At 34.6% G+C, this 15868-nt stretch overlaps 2 protein-coding genes across 3 annotated transcripts in view; one reads left to right on the top strand and one right to left on the bottom strand.

Annotated features, from left to right (window-relative positions):
- On the bottom strand, nucleotides 1-4118 carry LOC135838489 (zinc finger FYVE domain-containing protein 1-like). 2 transcript variants are annotated; one of them, XM_065354143.1, is made up of 12 exons: nucleotides 3819-4118; nucleotides 3425-3703; nucleotides 3074-3355; nucleotides 2769-2991; nucleotides 2486-2697; nucleotides 2244-2413; nucleotides 1769-1906; nucleotides 1567-1684; nucleotides 1329-1499; nucleotides 1092-1257; nucleotides 882-1004; nucleotides 1-809 (listed from the first exon to the last, which is right to left on the bottom strand). In XM_065354143.1, the coding sequence occupies exons 2-12, from the start codon at nucleotides 3680-3682 to the stop codon at nucleotides 577-579; spliced, it is 2094 nt and encodes a 697-aa protein (XP_065210215.1). In that variant the 5' UTR covers nucleotides 3683-3703; nucleotides 3819-4118; the 3' UTR covers nucleotides 1-576. The 2 variants fall into 2 exon arrangements, with proteins under 2 accessions (XP_065210215.1, XP_065210214.1); XM_065354142.1 differs by having other exon boundaries at nucleotides 882-1010; nucleotides 3819-4117.
- Nucleotides 4119-6516: 2398 nt separating this feature from the next.
- LOC135841466 (interference hedgehog-like) overlaps nucleotides 6517-15868 on the top strand; it is an 88910-nt gene continuing 79558 nt past the window's right edge. Inside the window, exon 1 of the mRNA XM_065358434.1 lies at nucleotides 6517-6769. The gene's annotated coding sequence lies outside the window, so the exon portion shown is untranslated. The remainder of the gene's footprint in view (nucleotides 6770-15868) is intronic.

Genomic DNA, 15868 nt, shown 5'->3' with positions numbered 1-15868 from the left:
TTCAATTCTCACAGTATATTACTGTATGCACGTTACTGTGCATCAGACAATCCGCTGACACGTATGCACGATACATTACAACAAACGATAATACAACACAAATCATATACGAGTTTACAATATAAAGTATAAAATAATAAAACTACATTTAAACGAAAAAATTGTCCAGTTTTAAACAATGCATATTGAAAATATGACCACTCTCCAGGGCAGTCGTAAACAGTTTGATCAACTATGAACTACTAAAATATCTTAAGAAATTTCATCTTTGGTAACTGTTCGTCATCGATGACAAACAACACTGTAATTAAAGCTTGAAAAATAGGCACTATTTAAAAGAAAATCGATCGGAAGGCTTCGTCGTCGGTGTATTTGTACGCTGATAATTACACATTATGAAAATATATAAGTATGTACAATATAGCCCAAAGTAGGTATAATAAAAATGGAATACATTATAAGCGAGAAGCGTCATAATACCATTGAAACGGTAACGTTGAAAGCATTACACGTTAAAAAATTATACAAAAAATGTGGTAAATAGTACATCATCGTTTGATACGTATCAAACGTTTACTATTTTACGCAATTATCACAAACTCTGACGGGGTTCTCCCATCCACGATGAGCTACCGTTCGTCTGTTCGTTGAGCAAGAAGAACAAACACCTTCGCCGCAATCCCGACAATGGTGTATTTTTCTAATAACGTTTGTATCGAAATTTTTGAATTTAACGCCACAAACGCAACAAGAACTAATTTTACTATCCGGTACCCAGTACGGTGGTCGAGCGGTATCTTTTATTAAGCCTGGAATTGAAACAAAATTAATAATCTCTTCGCCAAAACGTACCATTGAAATATAGCGGCGGACATTCGTACTTTTAGGGTATTCTAAAACCGAAGCAACCGACGAAATAGTGTTTACAACAGCTTCGCCAACTTTTCGAACTCTAACTTCTGTATCATCGGAGCTTATATCGCTTGATATGCTAATACGATCCACTGAAACTAAAAACATAGATGAAAAATCTTTCATATTTTAACGCGGAGAATGAAATAATGAAAAAAAAATCGTTATGATTTAACAACCTGTATCACAGATGCAATTATCACAAACACGAACTGGATATGTCCATCCTCTTTCTGGCACTGGTCGATTATTCACAGAACAATTTTTGCAAACTCCTTTGCCGCATGCTCGACAATGATGTTTCGTCAACTCGACAGTGAAATCCTTTTTGCATACGTTACACGACTGAGAAAATTACAAAAATTAGTATCGAATAGTTTAAAAAACGAGTAAAACTTGAATTAGACGATTCAAACCTTAATTTCAGCGTTAAGTTCCCAATATTTGGGAGCAATTTGATCTGCTACCCAAGATGTTACGTATCTGGATGGTTCGGCGCTAGCATTATACACAGCTTCGGATAAATACGAGACACCATCTATGACCCTTTGAGCCGGATTTTGCAAAGTGTGGTTTCCAGTTTTACCCTATTTATTTCATCAATTATTAATACTTTTTTCAACTAATTAAAAATACAACTAACAGAAGACATACATCAGGCCAAACGTGCTGGATTTCTGATCGAACTGCTTTCATTTCTGGATCAGCGTTACCGTACCAGAATTGACGACTACGGTAGATTTCTCCATGATGAGGGCATTCAATTACATATCTATGAATTTAAATACATTAGTTTGATACGTAAAGTAGATACTCCAGATAAATTTATTTGCTTGAAATAATCACATGTACTAACCCGGACCATGCATATTTAGCGAAGGCAAACCATGATGATTCGCTCGATGATGAGTATTTAGGAGTTACTATAACTTCTTTACCGTTTGTATGGCATTGTTTGCAAATATACATACAATTGTTATATTGATGTTGGTACCTGAAATAAAACATATTTCATTATGAATCAAATCATTTTTTTCCTTATCTTTCTCTTGAAAAAAAAATCTCAAAGACCATAAACATTTTTATGAAACATTGACGTTGAAAATAACGATTTTATGTCACTTTCGCAATAAATCGTAATCATTATTTCTTATTCGATGATAAAAAATCTCTCATAAATAATTTCAAATCGCTCGAACGTACGAATATTTGAACTAAAGGAACGAACGTACGACGTACGTATGTAGAATATTTCCATTAAGTATTCGAAAACTGAACTAGAACGTTATCAATACCAAAAATATACGAATTATAGCTATCATCAAACGTACTTGCACTTGCTGCCACTAGTATGAGGCAAGTTCTCATTTAAATGTCCCATACTGCAACTACATCGAGTTTCGCATGATAAACAACGAACCGGACATGTAAAATATTGGTCTGGAAACATGATTTCTTGCGTCGTACTCTCTATGTCACCGGAAAACTTATCATTCAATGCCTAAATAACAATTTTTTTTAAAAATAGTAAATATTCAAACACCTTGCGAGTTCTATTTACGTATCAACTTACTTTCAAAGTTAAAAATACAATTCGAGGACTTCGCGAAGATCGAACCGTAGTGTTGTCTAGTTCAGCAATGATAGCATTCTGTAAGTCTTTGAAACTAGTCGGTGGAAGAGGAGTTTGCACACCAACATACTTCAACGAACTGAATGCTTCGATGTCAAGTCTCATTTGGGCGAATTTAGAACGAATTATATCTTCGGGACTTTCATTTTTACCTGTTTAAATTTCAACGTGAGACTTCCGCAAAAGATAATATGCGCTAATCTAAAATCTAAACTGAATTTACCTGGTTTTAAAACTTTAGTATGTCTAGTTTCGTGAAATATGATCACAGCTGGTCCTAGGGCAGATAAAGTACCCGAGTATTCGGTTTTTTGGCTGACGGACTGTAAAGCGGCGTTAAAATGATGGGTATATGCTTTCGAAACAGTACCAAGGAATGTAAATAAGTCACGATGTAATCTTTCCGAACGTGTTCTGTATATAACTATATCGGAAATAGCTAACACCTAAATAATAAAAATAATTTTTAGGAAAAAAATAATACTAAAAAATTAATTTACTTGATACGAAATGTGTTTGAAAGTTTACTTTTAATAATAGTCTGGTACGTTGATTTTCATTATTAGTCGATCCCAATAAGCCTTCGGTATCGATACAGATAACTTTCGAATGTGAATCATAAGCTGTCCAAATACCAATGGTACACGAATCCTGTTCGCTAGAAGTGCTAAATACTTCTTTACCGTTGAAAAAACACTCGTTCATTGTGAACGATTTGCCATCACCAGTGTTTCCGCATATTGCCACCACCTTCACCTTGGCATTCTCGTCGCAACGTAATTTCTTTATGAAATCTTCTGGCGAGTTGACCTACGCAGAATACATCGCAGAGTAACTATTTAGAATAAAGGATCGTGTATAATGATGTATGATTTTTACCTTTAATTGTTCTTTCTCGTTTATTAATAAAAAACACTTGGGTCCCGAATCTTTTTTTTCTAATTGATTAACGTTGCTGACATTTAACGTGGAGCATTCGTAATTGATATTAGGTGAAGCGATGGAATCTTTGTGACATGTCGATTGTTGATTTACTGTAAGTATCAATGAAGGGCTGTCGATCGATTCCATGATAGCAGGCGACGTCGACAAACTCGTCTTCATCGACGATTTGAAATATTCTGGGTATATGTCCATGATGTAGATGTTATGGTAATACTAGATGAAAGTCACGTTCGATTAGAATATAAAAGCGTGAAAATATAAAATTACACGTGAATATAGCACCGTAATAAGAATATTGATGAATACAATATGGTAAATATGGAATTACCTTGGTTACTACGAACTCATGTTCTCTTTGAACCACGGGTAGAAATTACGCATCAAGAAAGGCACACCGTCAGACCAATATTTGGAAACATCCTGTTTCATCCAAACGAAACGAACTTTAACAATATGGGAAAATTACCAACATTATGCGAATAAATGTGGCGTTTTTATTTAATATTCGAAACAGATAATTACATCCACGAGCACGAGCAAAACAAAAACACCTGCGAAGAAAGATACTGGAAGTTGTTTTTTTGGATATGAGCAACTGATAGCGTGTGAAGTTGAACAATTTACTGTTGTGACGTCATGCAACATTGATAACAGATTGTTGGATATTTTGCATAAGCATAATTACGAAGGAAAAGATGAATTTATTCATTTTAAAATATTATGAAATTATGATATTGAAGAAATGAAAAGGAAAACAATATGATGAATTCGTTTGTATGCGCTACGCACTCATTTTACCATCTAATTTTCTAAATTTTTAATTTTCTACGCACAATTTTGACAATTTGAGAAATCAGTGTTACCCATACTTGAAGTCCATAATATGTACCATGTGCCTTACCTGGGGGTAATTTCGGGTTCGAATTTTAGTAGGTACGGTATATTTTTCAAAAAATAAAAGAGACATTGAATTTGAGATACAGAACTTCATAAAGGCATAAACAGAGATCAATACAAATGATCCTACTTAATACTAATACATAACATGACTCTGGTTTCTGACTTTCTGCCAACTATTATGACCAAATCTCGGGGTTCGATCGGGTTCGATTCAAAAAATTACACGTTTCGTATATGTACCTCCTTGATTGAATTTTTTCAATTGGAATGGTTTAATATTTGTTTGTATTTTATCGTTTTAAACTGAGTACGAGTGCCTAATTTTTGAGCTGTTCAGTGATAAGAAACTGAAACTGGTAAAAAAAAACTAACTGAAATACTAAAACTTGAACTTGAACTGATGTGTGAGAACTGAGAATAAGAGACTGTACTTGATATTTTCAGCTGCTGAGCTGCAAAGCTGCAACTGATCGAGACGTAACTTACTAATTATTATTCCTCTCTGCATTAGAGTAAGAATTGAGGTTATAAAATTGTATTGTTTTTGAATTCCTGGATAAAATATGATAAAGAAATAAAAAATAAAGCCAAATTTTCTTTTCGTTACCGTCCTTACCTACCCAAGTTTTACGAAAGAATCTGAAATTGAATGATATAGACAATTCCTCCTAAACTCATTGTAATTGTGGTTGTAGACTTTTCCCTTTTTACATTTTCCTACTATTTTTTCTTTTTTTAAGATTGCTTATCAGCTGTTCTTCAGATTATGAGCTACAAAAAAATTTACTCATATTTTTCTTAAAGAGTATGCTCATGTATAAATGATCTTTCTCACATCAGCATAAAAACGATTATAGAAGTACATTTTGCAATAATTTTTCTCCTCGTTTTCTGGATCGCTGAATTAAATACTGTAGGTGTAGGTGTTCTGTTCATTTTCAAACCTACACAAGTATATTGGTAAGAAGGTAAGAACTAAGAAATCAGCAATACCTATTACTCATTCAATCGGCTGTTTTTACAATTACAAGCTAATTTTTCTTTATAGGATTAGAGATCACTTTTTTCCTCTGGAATCAAAATCAAAGATACAAAAAATACAATTCGATTTTTTTCAATGTTTAATGTTTTGTGTTTGAAAAAAAGGTCGTGTTGCGCGCTATATTCTGCTTTAGGTTTCTTTTTAGTTTTTACTTCATGTTTTTGAACCCATTTTAAACAAATTTTCACTCTGAAGAAAATTTTAAACTGCCTAATTAGAAAAATCATTTGATAAAACCAAAATAGGAAGCTGTGATTCGGTTCATGCTTCATTTTTGATCTTTTAAAATCAATTATAGTGATTTTGAGCACTTTTAGAGCCTCTAGCAGATTTTCATACTATCCAGTTTCCCGTGTTGAAAAGATGCAGAATTTCGTTTTGGCTCCTCCTACAACAATTTTTCCAAAACGGTACAATCCAAAAATCTTCTGGAAGAGACCTCAAAAAGGACTTACAATCAGAACAGAACTTAGAACTATCAAGAATCGATTCAAGAGATACAAAATTAGTCGACATAACACAGGCTCTTAAATTTTAATACGAGTAAGTTACAAGCGATATTATAAATAATATTCTACTATTATCTATTTCGCCTTCACAATTTCCTCAACGCAACCCATTCGAACTCAAAGAATGCATCGATGACGTATCTTCTTCTCTATCTCATCGACCTTTTATTCCCTATCTGGACAGCGATTCCAATCGGAATTCAAGCAAATCTCTGATGCAAACCTCCCAAATCGAGTTTGTAAAGAATGCCTCTGCGCATTGCGCGAACTCGTCTCTTACCTTACCCCACTTACCAAGCGTAGGATCATAATCGCGTGTGGAAGGTGGTTATCTCCTTCCACACGCGATTATGATCGTACGCGGTGGTACGCTTGGTAAGTGGGGTAAGGTAAGAGACGAGTTCGCGCAATGCGCAGAGGCATTCTTTACAAACTCGATTTGGGAGGTTTGCATCAAAATGAACCCTTGGAATCGCGGTCCAGATGAGGAGAATAAAAGGTCGATGCTCTATCTTCTCCATTCCAAGTGTTTGCTGTAGCTAGCTGCATGTTATTCGGTGTTTGATTTATCTCTGTCTCTGTCTAATAACAAAAATAAAACAATGCGATTTATCATTGTACTGGATTGAACTTGTTGAATGTACTGTAAGTGTAATCTGATTACAATTATTCGTATCGTAATGTGCATGTGCTTAATTTCGAGTTTTGACATTCGTCGGACGTGTTTGTTGTTGCAAATGTGAGTAAATTCGCGTGAATACCATTTCATCAACTTATCAAGTTCATTGACCAAAACTATCAAAACACATTGTTTCATCTGACAGATCGGTAAGCTCCTTTTTAATACTTTAAAATCATCATTTTCATAATTTAAAGGCATGTTCCGGTATTCGAGTTCGTAAATGTACCATAACTTTCATTCACTTTTGTAAACATCCAACTTGAGTGACGTGAAATTCCTCTAGAAACAATTCAACAGAAGATTTTTATGACCGAAGTATCAAAACACATGGCGTTTTCAGACAATGTTAAAGGTGCCAAAAGTTGAACTTTACCCAGCATTCTGAATTATGAAGAAGAGCAATTAGATAAACTTGCTCAATGTGTATCAAGATATTTCTTTTTTCTATAATTAGATGATCTGACATGGCGATATTCGTATTCATCTTCATCCTTCCGCTACAGTCCACTCTGCCGGTATATTTGGCTAAATAATAGCGAGTTTAAGCCAATAATGTAAACATATGATTTTTGATGTGATAAGAAACATTATTCGGTAATGAATCCTTGGAAAAAATCGTTTCTCTTTTGTATTTTGACAAGAAAATAAACCACTTTTACGATTAAAAGGAAGAAAATTGTACGAAGGGTTTTAACGAGAGAGAAACGAGTCTGTCTTCGAGAGAAAACAGATAATTCGTCGTAAATGTCATCACGTCGAGTTGACTTTTTGGGTTATTTTATTTTTAATCCTTCTCCCCTCGAGTATTTTATTGTTTCAAAACGTAATTAAATGAGCTAGAAAGTGACAGGATGAATGTGCAGAGATAATTTAGAACTAGTAAAAATGTACCTATCCTTTGGAATCCGACCAAAGGTAAATCGTAGCATTTGCGTTACGAAGGAATTACTCTTGATAGTTGATTTGTCTGAGAAAATTTTTCCCAACTGAAACGCAGTAGGCTGAGAATCTTGCGTGCGAGGTTATTGACTGCGAGATGAAAATTTTATCTAAATATCTGACGCCTTCTTCAGGTAAGAGAAAAAAATTACAACAAAATTCTACCTCTGCTTGAAAATGTCCCAAGAAACCGTGTATAATGTCGTAATAAATTACGCTTAAAACGTTTGTCTTAATCGAGTACGTCAGCTGCAATTAAATGTGGCCAACGAACTAATTGAAAAGTCCATTTACATACAGCTCTGCATTCTTGAATCATTTTGTTTCATTGATATTTCATCTACCCACATTCGTGTGTAGTCTGCGTTCCATCGTTCTTCTCTCTTTACTTTTACTATTTGGCTTGTTGGTGTTTGAAATTATGATGAAGTAGAGGAAAAAAATCACGCTTTTTTTCGTTACGGTTATTATTTCTTTTTTTTTTCGAGAGTCATTTTGTAAACGAAAATAGAATGTCAATTTACTCTGTTTACATTGGATTAGAATGACAGTTGTTTGGTTCGGATTGTCTGGTATGGTCGACTATATGGGATATTGTGTACTGTGTATTTTTCAATCAAATTATGCTGCACTTGGAATCTGGATGATGTGAACGTTTAATGGATGTTATCGTTAATAAAAGTGTAAACATTCACGAGTAATGAATCGTAAAAAAGAAATTATTTAACGCCTGATAGTGAAATATTTGAAGTGCGGGTCTGTTTTTTTTTTGGTCGAATTTTCTTCATTGGCGAAACATAAGCATTTAGGAGTACCTATTGCAGACAATGCAGGTATCAATTTTTGATAGGTCTGCGGAGAAAAACTTAATTCATAAAGTTACGAAATTGGAGCTAATTTGGAATCGCTGTGATTAGTCTATTTGCAGAGTGGTGGAAGAGGAGCAGGTAGATAGGATGTGAGGATTTCAAATGGAAATCATTATAAGAGACTCCATAGAATCACTCTAGAGAATATTATTAACGTATAGGCTCTTATTATCATTCAAACATTCATATTTTATCAACCAACTTCAAAATTTCCTAAAGCTTCGTGAAGATTTCAAGAGTGACGTTTGAGTTTTTTTTTCAAAAAAATATCCATTGTATTTGTCCTGTGAAGAAGCTTTGCCTGGGGGAGCTTTCCAAGTTTCAGGACTGAGGACATGAAATCAGAAAAAAATTCCGAGATTTCAGCAAAGTCTTGTGCTTTTTTTTCTGATGCCACATTTTCAAAAACGATGGTGTTTTTTCTTAGAGGTTAACTTGACAATTGTGATTACTGATTGTTACTCGTTCCCAGGGCTTTTTTTGTGGTGGAACGTAGGGGAACGTCGTCCCTCCCAAAGAAAAGTTTGAAAATATCGAAAAATTTTCATACTTAAGTACAAATTTTAAAAAATGAACAAATTTGAAAACAAAATGAAAAAATGAATAAATTTTGGTAACTTTTTCAAAAAATGTTGAATTATCAGAATAGTAAAAAGCGAAACCGAGATCAGAATTACGATGAAAATTTGGAAATTGCTCTAAATCTAAAATTTAGCATTCAAGTTTGTACTTCAGTACCAGAGTGTCTACTGACAAGAAAATAGCAAGAAAGCAAGTAAAAGGCGAGAAATTGACATGAGTGGCAAAAAAGCAAGAAAATTTCCTAAGAATCCAAAAAATTTCTGAAAAATTGAAGTTATCCCACCAATTTTGAAAAATGTTGAGATCAGAAAAATCGAATCCTTTCATTAAAATTGATGTTGTTCTACTTTTCGAATTATAAATTTTCTAAAGCTTTTGTCCTCGCTTCGCTCGGGCTATTCAAAATGCTAATTTCAACATTTTCAGAATTCAAAAATTTAGTAGGGAAATTCTAAAAATACTCGTAATACCCAAACTGTTTGAAAAGTGCGAATTTTTCATTTTTTCTGAACAGAACCACTAACTTTTCAAAGTTTTTGATACTACTATGCTCCGGTGAAGATGTAAAATGAAAACATACTTACAAAATGGCCGTTTTTTCGTTTTTTGGACCAATTTTTTCAACAAATTTTTCAATAAATCATTAAGAAGGGTTTTCAAAAATTTATCTAAAATGTCGATTTTTTTTATTTCTAAAAATTTGGTTTTATTTTAATCTCTCCCCCCCCCGGTCAAAATACCCCCGATAATGGGACTGCATACGTTATACTGTCTTAAAATAGCAAAAAAATCTGTTTTTTTTTTCAGAAATGACCCTACTTTGAGGACCTCTAGCTCGGCCTCCTGAATGGCTAGGAGGCTCAAAATTCTTCTGGGTAGTCTCTCACTCGAAGTAAATATCCTCGCCAATTTTCGTCCAAATCCGGGAAATGTTTTTTTTCACTCCACCACAAGGTGCATTACATAGGTCCATGGGGCTTACTCCAAGAATTGGCCAATACCCTACTTTCAAAAAATGAGAGGGTGAGTGAGTCCTTGAATAGGACGTGGCCATTACCTTCGGGTTTCAGAAAATTTATTTTGGGGCTTTTGTTTAGATCATAAACTGCTACCACCAGTCGATTTAGGAAGTTGAAAATAGAATTTAAATTGACTAAAAAAGCTATTCCACCATAATCAGATCAAATCAAATTTCATTCTTTTTGTTCAGTCAACGAGCTAAAATTCAATTTTCGAAAATTCATCAAAATCTAAAAATGATGAACATTTTTTGTAATGCTTTGAATGTTTTTTTAATTTTTCTTTTTCCAGAGCAAAAAAGTTTTGAACCGTCAGTACTCAAATACCATATAAATTTTTTTTAAAATCTGATTTGACGGAGCCTAGCAAAAAATCACAGCCAAATGACTTTCAACAAAAGGTGTGAAAAATTTTAAATTATTAGGTCAGTCAAAGGTCAATGCCTGATTTCCCCGCCCCCCCCCCCCTCGACGAGATCCCAAAGTTATGTTTCGAAAAAAGTTTTCCAATTTTTAATTGGTTCAGGTGATCCTCTGATATGATATGGAATACTCTAAGGGTATCAAAAAACCACTTGAAGCAAAAAAAAATTGAACTACACATTTGGAAACATTTTTAAAATTTTCAAAATCTACAAGCTGAGCTATTGCCAAATTTGAAATTTCGTCTACATCTTGTAGGAGTCATTTGGTTTCAACTTTTTGCTGACAAAGGGAACCTCGTCAACTCGTCACCTCTGATTTGGCTGAAATTTGGCTCACTGAAAGTTCATGTCACTCACATCTCAGAACCAAATTTTCAGCTGCCGAAGTCGATTTTTCGAATTTTGGCGAATTTTTGAAAATGGCTGAAATTGTCCATTTATGACAAAGTTTTTATAAAAATTGTAAATCACTAGATGAAAATCAGAAATTTGGTTTGAATACTAAAGTCAACCTCGCGAATTGATTGCGACTATTTTCGAGATGATCTGGAGCCTCCAGCAGAAACTAGTTTTTCTCCAGCATACTGGAATCGCTCCAGAAAGCGCTGTAATCAATTTCGGCAGCTGAAAATTTGATTTTGTGGTTTTGGTGACATGAACTTTCAGTATGCCAAATTTTAGCCGAATCGGAGGTAACGAGTTGACAAATTTTGCTCGTTAGCTCTATCAATTTTTTTTTAATCGAAAAATGACCACCTACTTTCTCCCAAATAATTATTTCCAAATTTTAGAAAATACAAAGAAACCCCATATTCTAAATTTTTTCTGAAATAAATCTCAACGGAGATCTGTACCTGCAACCTTTCAAACGCCCCAACCTCCAATCCTGCAACACTCTAGGTAAAAAAGATCAATTATCCGCTCCGCATCGCTCACTCAACCCCTTCTAGCTTCTCGTAGCGTTAAGGAATGCAAAACCGGCGAAAAAAATTAACTTTTAATTGAACAATCGAGAAGAACTATCAGCAGTCGTCCAGACCCAAACACCTGGCCAACTTAGCCAAGTTTGGAAGGTAATTGTGCGGAAACACGCACCTAACTCGATTAAAAATTAATTTCAAAAACACGGTTAATTTCATCGTCGCGAGCATGCTCTCGTATTAAGAAAACCAACTATACGCGGCGGCTGCTGCGACGTATTTCGTACTAGTAGGTCCAGGTAGGCTAAAATTCGTTCCACTATTTGACTCGTCTAAATACCAAAAATTGAGGAGGGAAAAAATGTATAAAATAAAAAGAGTCTAATTTTGTGGAAAAGTTGTAAATTTTTATGCAGTTTAAATAGTATGTAGTATAAGTACATCCAGATGTGACGCAGGAGGTGGCGGGTGTGCTTTACGTGGCGTTTGTGTAGTATACTGTAAAACACCATTTCCAAGTACGGATAACAAGCCACACGAATGGAATGTTAATTTAAAAATACTGTTCCTAACTGTAATCTATTCTGAAATGAAATTTAACTCAAGCCGATCCCAATTGTTTAATTTAATTCTCTTCTCTTTCTTATACGATGTATCCTGAAAGACCGGTCACCGTCTCCTGCGGATAATAATTGAATAACAAACGATACCTTCTCGTAAATACGCAACAATAAAAATCATAAAACAATTGGTCTTAATCAAAATAATAGCTTTGCTTTTCCTCAACCCAAACTATTGTCCAAACGATACAGTACCGTACTCGTCGTATTTATGTTCATAATACACCATTACATAGGCCAAGTTCACTGAACGTAGGCATTTTCTTCTCTAATGACTTTCCCATCGTCAAAATCACCACCAATGGTGTTTCAGTTACCAGGTAGGTAGGTATAGGTACCTCCATTCTCAACATTTTATTACAGATCTACATACACAGACATACACACTTACACAGTACCTAGGTAAAGCAAATGCAACCATTCACGCAAATTCCTTCGCCATGCCACCGAAACGCACATACGTATCAAAATGCGAAACAATAATCACGCAGATGGTCAATATCGATAAAGTTCTGCGGTGAAAATATCTGTCAACCAATAAATAATCACCCAACTGGTATAAGTTCCCAGCAAAGCTAGTTATATGGTCGTGTATTTGGAATATATAAACTACCAACACACGTACACAGGTGGAACTTAAACCTCAGATAGCTTCTACAACAGCAACAGCAACAGTAGGTAACACTCTTGAGGACCAAATAAAAATGCTCGTTTACACGATGAAATGCTCAAGTGTGTTTTAAGACCAGCCTAACTCCAACTTTTTATGAAATATAAAACTAAAACCAACAAAATCACCGCCACCATTGTGCAAACTTTAATTACCCTGTTTGAAATTTATTTGCTACGAATTTAGAGCTATTGGTTTAGTCTGCATTGCATATACTCGTACATATGAAGCCGTTGAGTAGGTAAATTCGCATCGTTACTTTTATAACCCGAAATAACTACTTGTAAACGCGGTATTACAGAGATTTTGCTTATACCTTCTTCGCTACCGAAGACGAAGAGCCAAGCCGAAGGTCCAACCATGTTCGGATTTAATTTATTGGTTATGTTTTAAGAAACTCGAGCCAGAACCTTATCGCGTGCTTCATCTTGTTAAATATTCAAATAAAGCGGCTTCTTAAGAACCATTTGATGTATGCCACCGCATTCACAATTAACGAACTGTTTTTGCCTTTAGTTCGAGAACACCTCAAACGACATCTTCCTATGCGACAGTTTATAATTAGGATAAATGTGAATAATTTACAATCACCGTACAAACAAATAGCTCTTTTATCCTGTACGAGCCATAGAATTTATCCTCGAAAATGGTTCACCGGTGAGGAATAATTTTCCAAACACCAAGATGGTGGAATACTTCAAAAAAGGTTTTTTAATGAGCCGAGGTGTTTTTTTGATGAAGGACTCGAGTCACTATGTGGATGCAACAAATAAATGAAGATTTTTTCCTTTTTTTTTTTTTTTTTTTGTGATGGAAACAGTGTTTGAAACCACTCCCACCAAATACTATAAGAATTCCCATAGGAGAATAAAATAATAAAATGAAGCAATAATTTTACAAAAGCCAAGTCAAATTCTTTCTGAAGCAGACAAATTTTGATGCCCCATAGTCATATCTAAAAATTATTCTTTAGAACAGCATATCCTGGATTTCGCCAGGAAATTTGCTTTGAGTTGTAGACTACCCAAAAAATATTTAAGCCATCTTGCCCCACACGAAGCTAAGCCGGGGATCCTCGAAGTAAGCTTATTTTTCACAATGACATAACTAAAATTTTTCCCAAAGAAGGACAAAACAGGTGTAAAATAGATGAAGTTTGAAAATTTTTCGTAAAATATTTTTACAATTATTTCATGAAACTGTAGGCAAAATTACTTCTTGTCGAATCGAGGGCAAAATTTTGAATGTAATGTTGACTTCCTTTTTTGCACATTTTGTATCAAGTTAAACAAAAATTAACCTTAATTGGTGGCACGAAGCTTGAATTATTAATTTTTTCAATCAGCCTTTAAATTTTCAACTTATTTCCCTTTTTTGTGGAATTTCGAAAAAAAATGGCTGTTTTTCTCACTTGACTGATGCAACATTTTTGTGCATAAAATAGTCTTTAGCACTTTAGCAGATGGAAGAATACAAAAATTATCAAAAAATTTTCCGCCTTCGCTTCACTCAGGCAGAAACACATTCTTTTACTTTCTTTTCTCTGTTGTAAGTTATTGTTGAACTACAAGAGGGCATTTTTTTTGAGGAAGTAAAAATATCACCAATTCCCCACCTCAAAAAAATATTTGGATATCCCGTAACACTATAAAAGTTAAAAATTCGTGTGTAAAATGTTGACATCCACCTCCCTCCTCTCAAAAAGTCGACAAATATCCTGCCGAAAGTCCTGCTTTTTCATTTTAAAATTTTGTTAGATACCTACCTTGTTTTGAATATTTTGTGTTGAACCCCTCTACCCCCTCCCTTGCTCCTGAACTAAGTTACTGACGATATTATGCGTCTATAAAAAAAAAAATTGAATATTCTAGGTGGATTTCAAGTCTTTTTGAAACCAACAGCGACTTTTTGAAAATTACTGGAGCCTCCAGTAGATTTTTGAAACTTGAAATTTCCTCAAAATTTCATCAAATGGAGATGGAAAGCCGAAATTTACTCTGCACTCCAATTTTAACACCATCTGATGACGACTTCAGGTGGGTTCAAGTCATTTTGGAGCCTCCAGCGACTTTTTAAAAGGTTTCATGGCGTTTTTAGGAAAATTTAAATTTCCAAAAAGTAGCTGAAAGCTTCAAAACTGCTTGAAACCATTATGCAGTCGACTTCAGATTGTATTAAAATTAGTTTGCAGATTAAATTTCGGGTTGCCATCTCCATTTGATAAAATTTCAAGTTTCAAAAATCTGGCGGAGACTCCAGTAATTTTCAAAAAGTCGCTGGAGGCTCCAAAATGACTTGAACCCACCTAAAGTCGTCTTCAAAGGATGTTAAAGTTGAGTGCAGAGTGAATTTCGGCTTTCCATCTCCATTTGATGAAATTTTGAGGAAATTTCAAGTTTCAAAAATCTACTGGATGCTCCAGTAATTTTCAAAACGCCCCTGGAGGCTCCAAAACGACTTGAAATCCACCCGCAGTTGACTTCGTAGCTTATTGAATTTAGTTTGCAGAATGAATTTCGACTTTCCAACTACTTTGATAAAATTTTGTAGGAATTTCGAGTTCCAAAAATCTGCTAGAGACTCCAGAACTGCTCAAAACGGTTTGAAACAGTTTCCAATCGATTAGGCAGGTCGAAAATAGGGTATATTCTAAATTTCAGCTTTCTAGGTCAATTTGATAAAATTTGGATTTTCCCCACATTTTTGGCCAAAATTTGATTTTTGAAAACTCACCAAAAATCGAAAAAGGCACTTTAGCACTTGAAATTTTGACGGGTGATAAATTTTTGCTTGCTCTTTCGATCTATGTTTGTACGATTTAAAAAATCTCGTGCAATTCTTCTGTTGGAACGCAAAATCTGCGATTTCGGCTGACCTGTCAATCAAAATGGCCGCTATATTTTGTAAGTAGGGCCACTTTTTTAGGACAAAGGCTAGAAATGTTCCGCAGGACTCTCCCTTTAAAAAAAAGGTTGACCCGGTGGATCAGTGGGGGGAGGGGGGTGCAGTAGATCCTTATGTTGGCCTCCGACTAAAAATTATTGAAAACAAACATTATTTTGTAGCCTTCAGCAAGCGGATTTTTGAATTTTGCAATTTTGTAAAAATTTCCAAAAAAAGAGACTATTAATAAGATGAAAATTTTCAAAAATCGTTCTCAGTGGTTCAAGAACTCATCATTTTTAAACATTCATTTTCAGA

The sequence above is a fragment of the Planococcus citri genome, chromosome 3 (genome assembly GCF_950023065.1).
Source record: "Planococcus citri chromosome 3, ihPlaCitr1.1, whole genome shotgun sequence".
Classification (NCBI taxonomy): domain Eukaryota; kingdom Metazoa; phylum Arthropoda; class Insecta; order Hemiptera; family Pseudococcidae; genus Planococcus; species Planococcus citri.
This window is presented reverse-complemented; position numbering and strand designations above follow the sequence as displayed.

What these genes read in the sequence shown, in the direction of transcription:
- LOC135838489 (XM_065354142.1), bottom strand. Translation starts at nt 3,682, where the DNA reads ATGGACATATACCCAGAATATTTCAAATCGTCGATGAAGACGAGTTTG. An exon ending in TAATTGCATCTGTGATACAG is followed by an intron (nt 1,011 to 1,091) that starts GTTGTTAAATCA and finishes CTATGTTTTTAG; the next exon opens with TTTCAGTGGATCGTATTAGC. An exon ending in GGTTTTAGAATACCCTAAAA is followed by an intron (nt 810 to 881) that starts GTACGAATGTCC and finishes TTTCAATTCCAG; the next exon opens with GCTTAATAAAAGATACCGCT.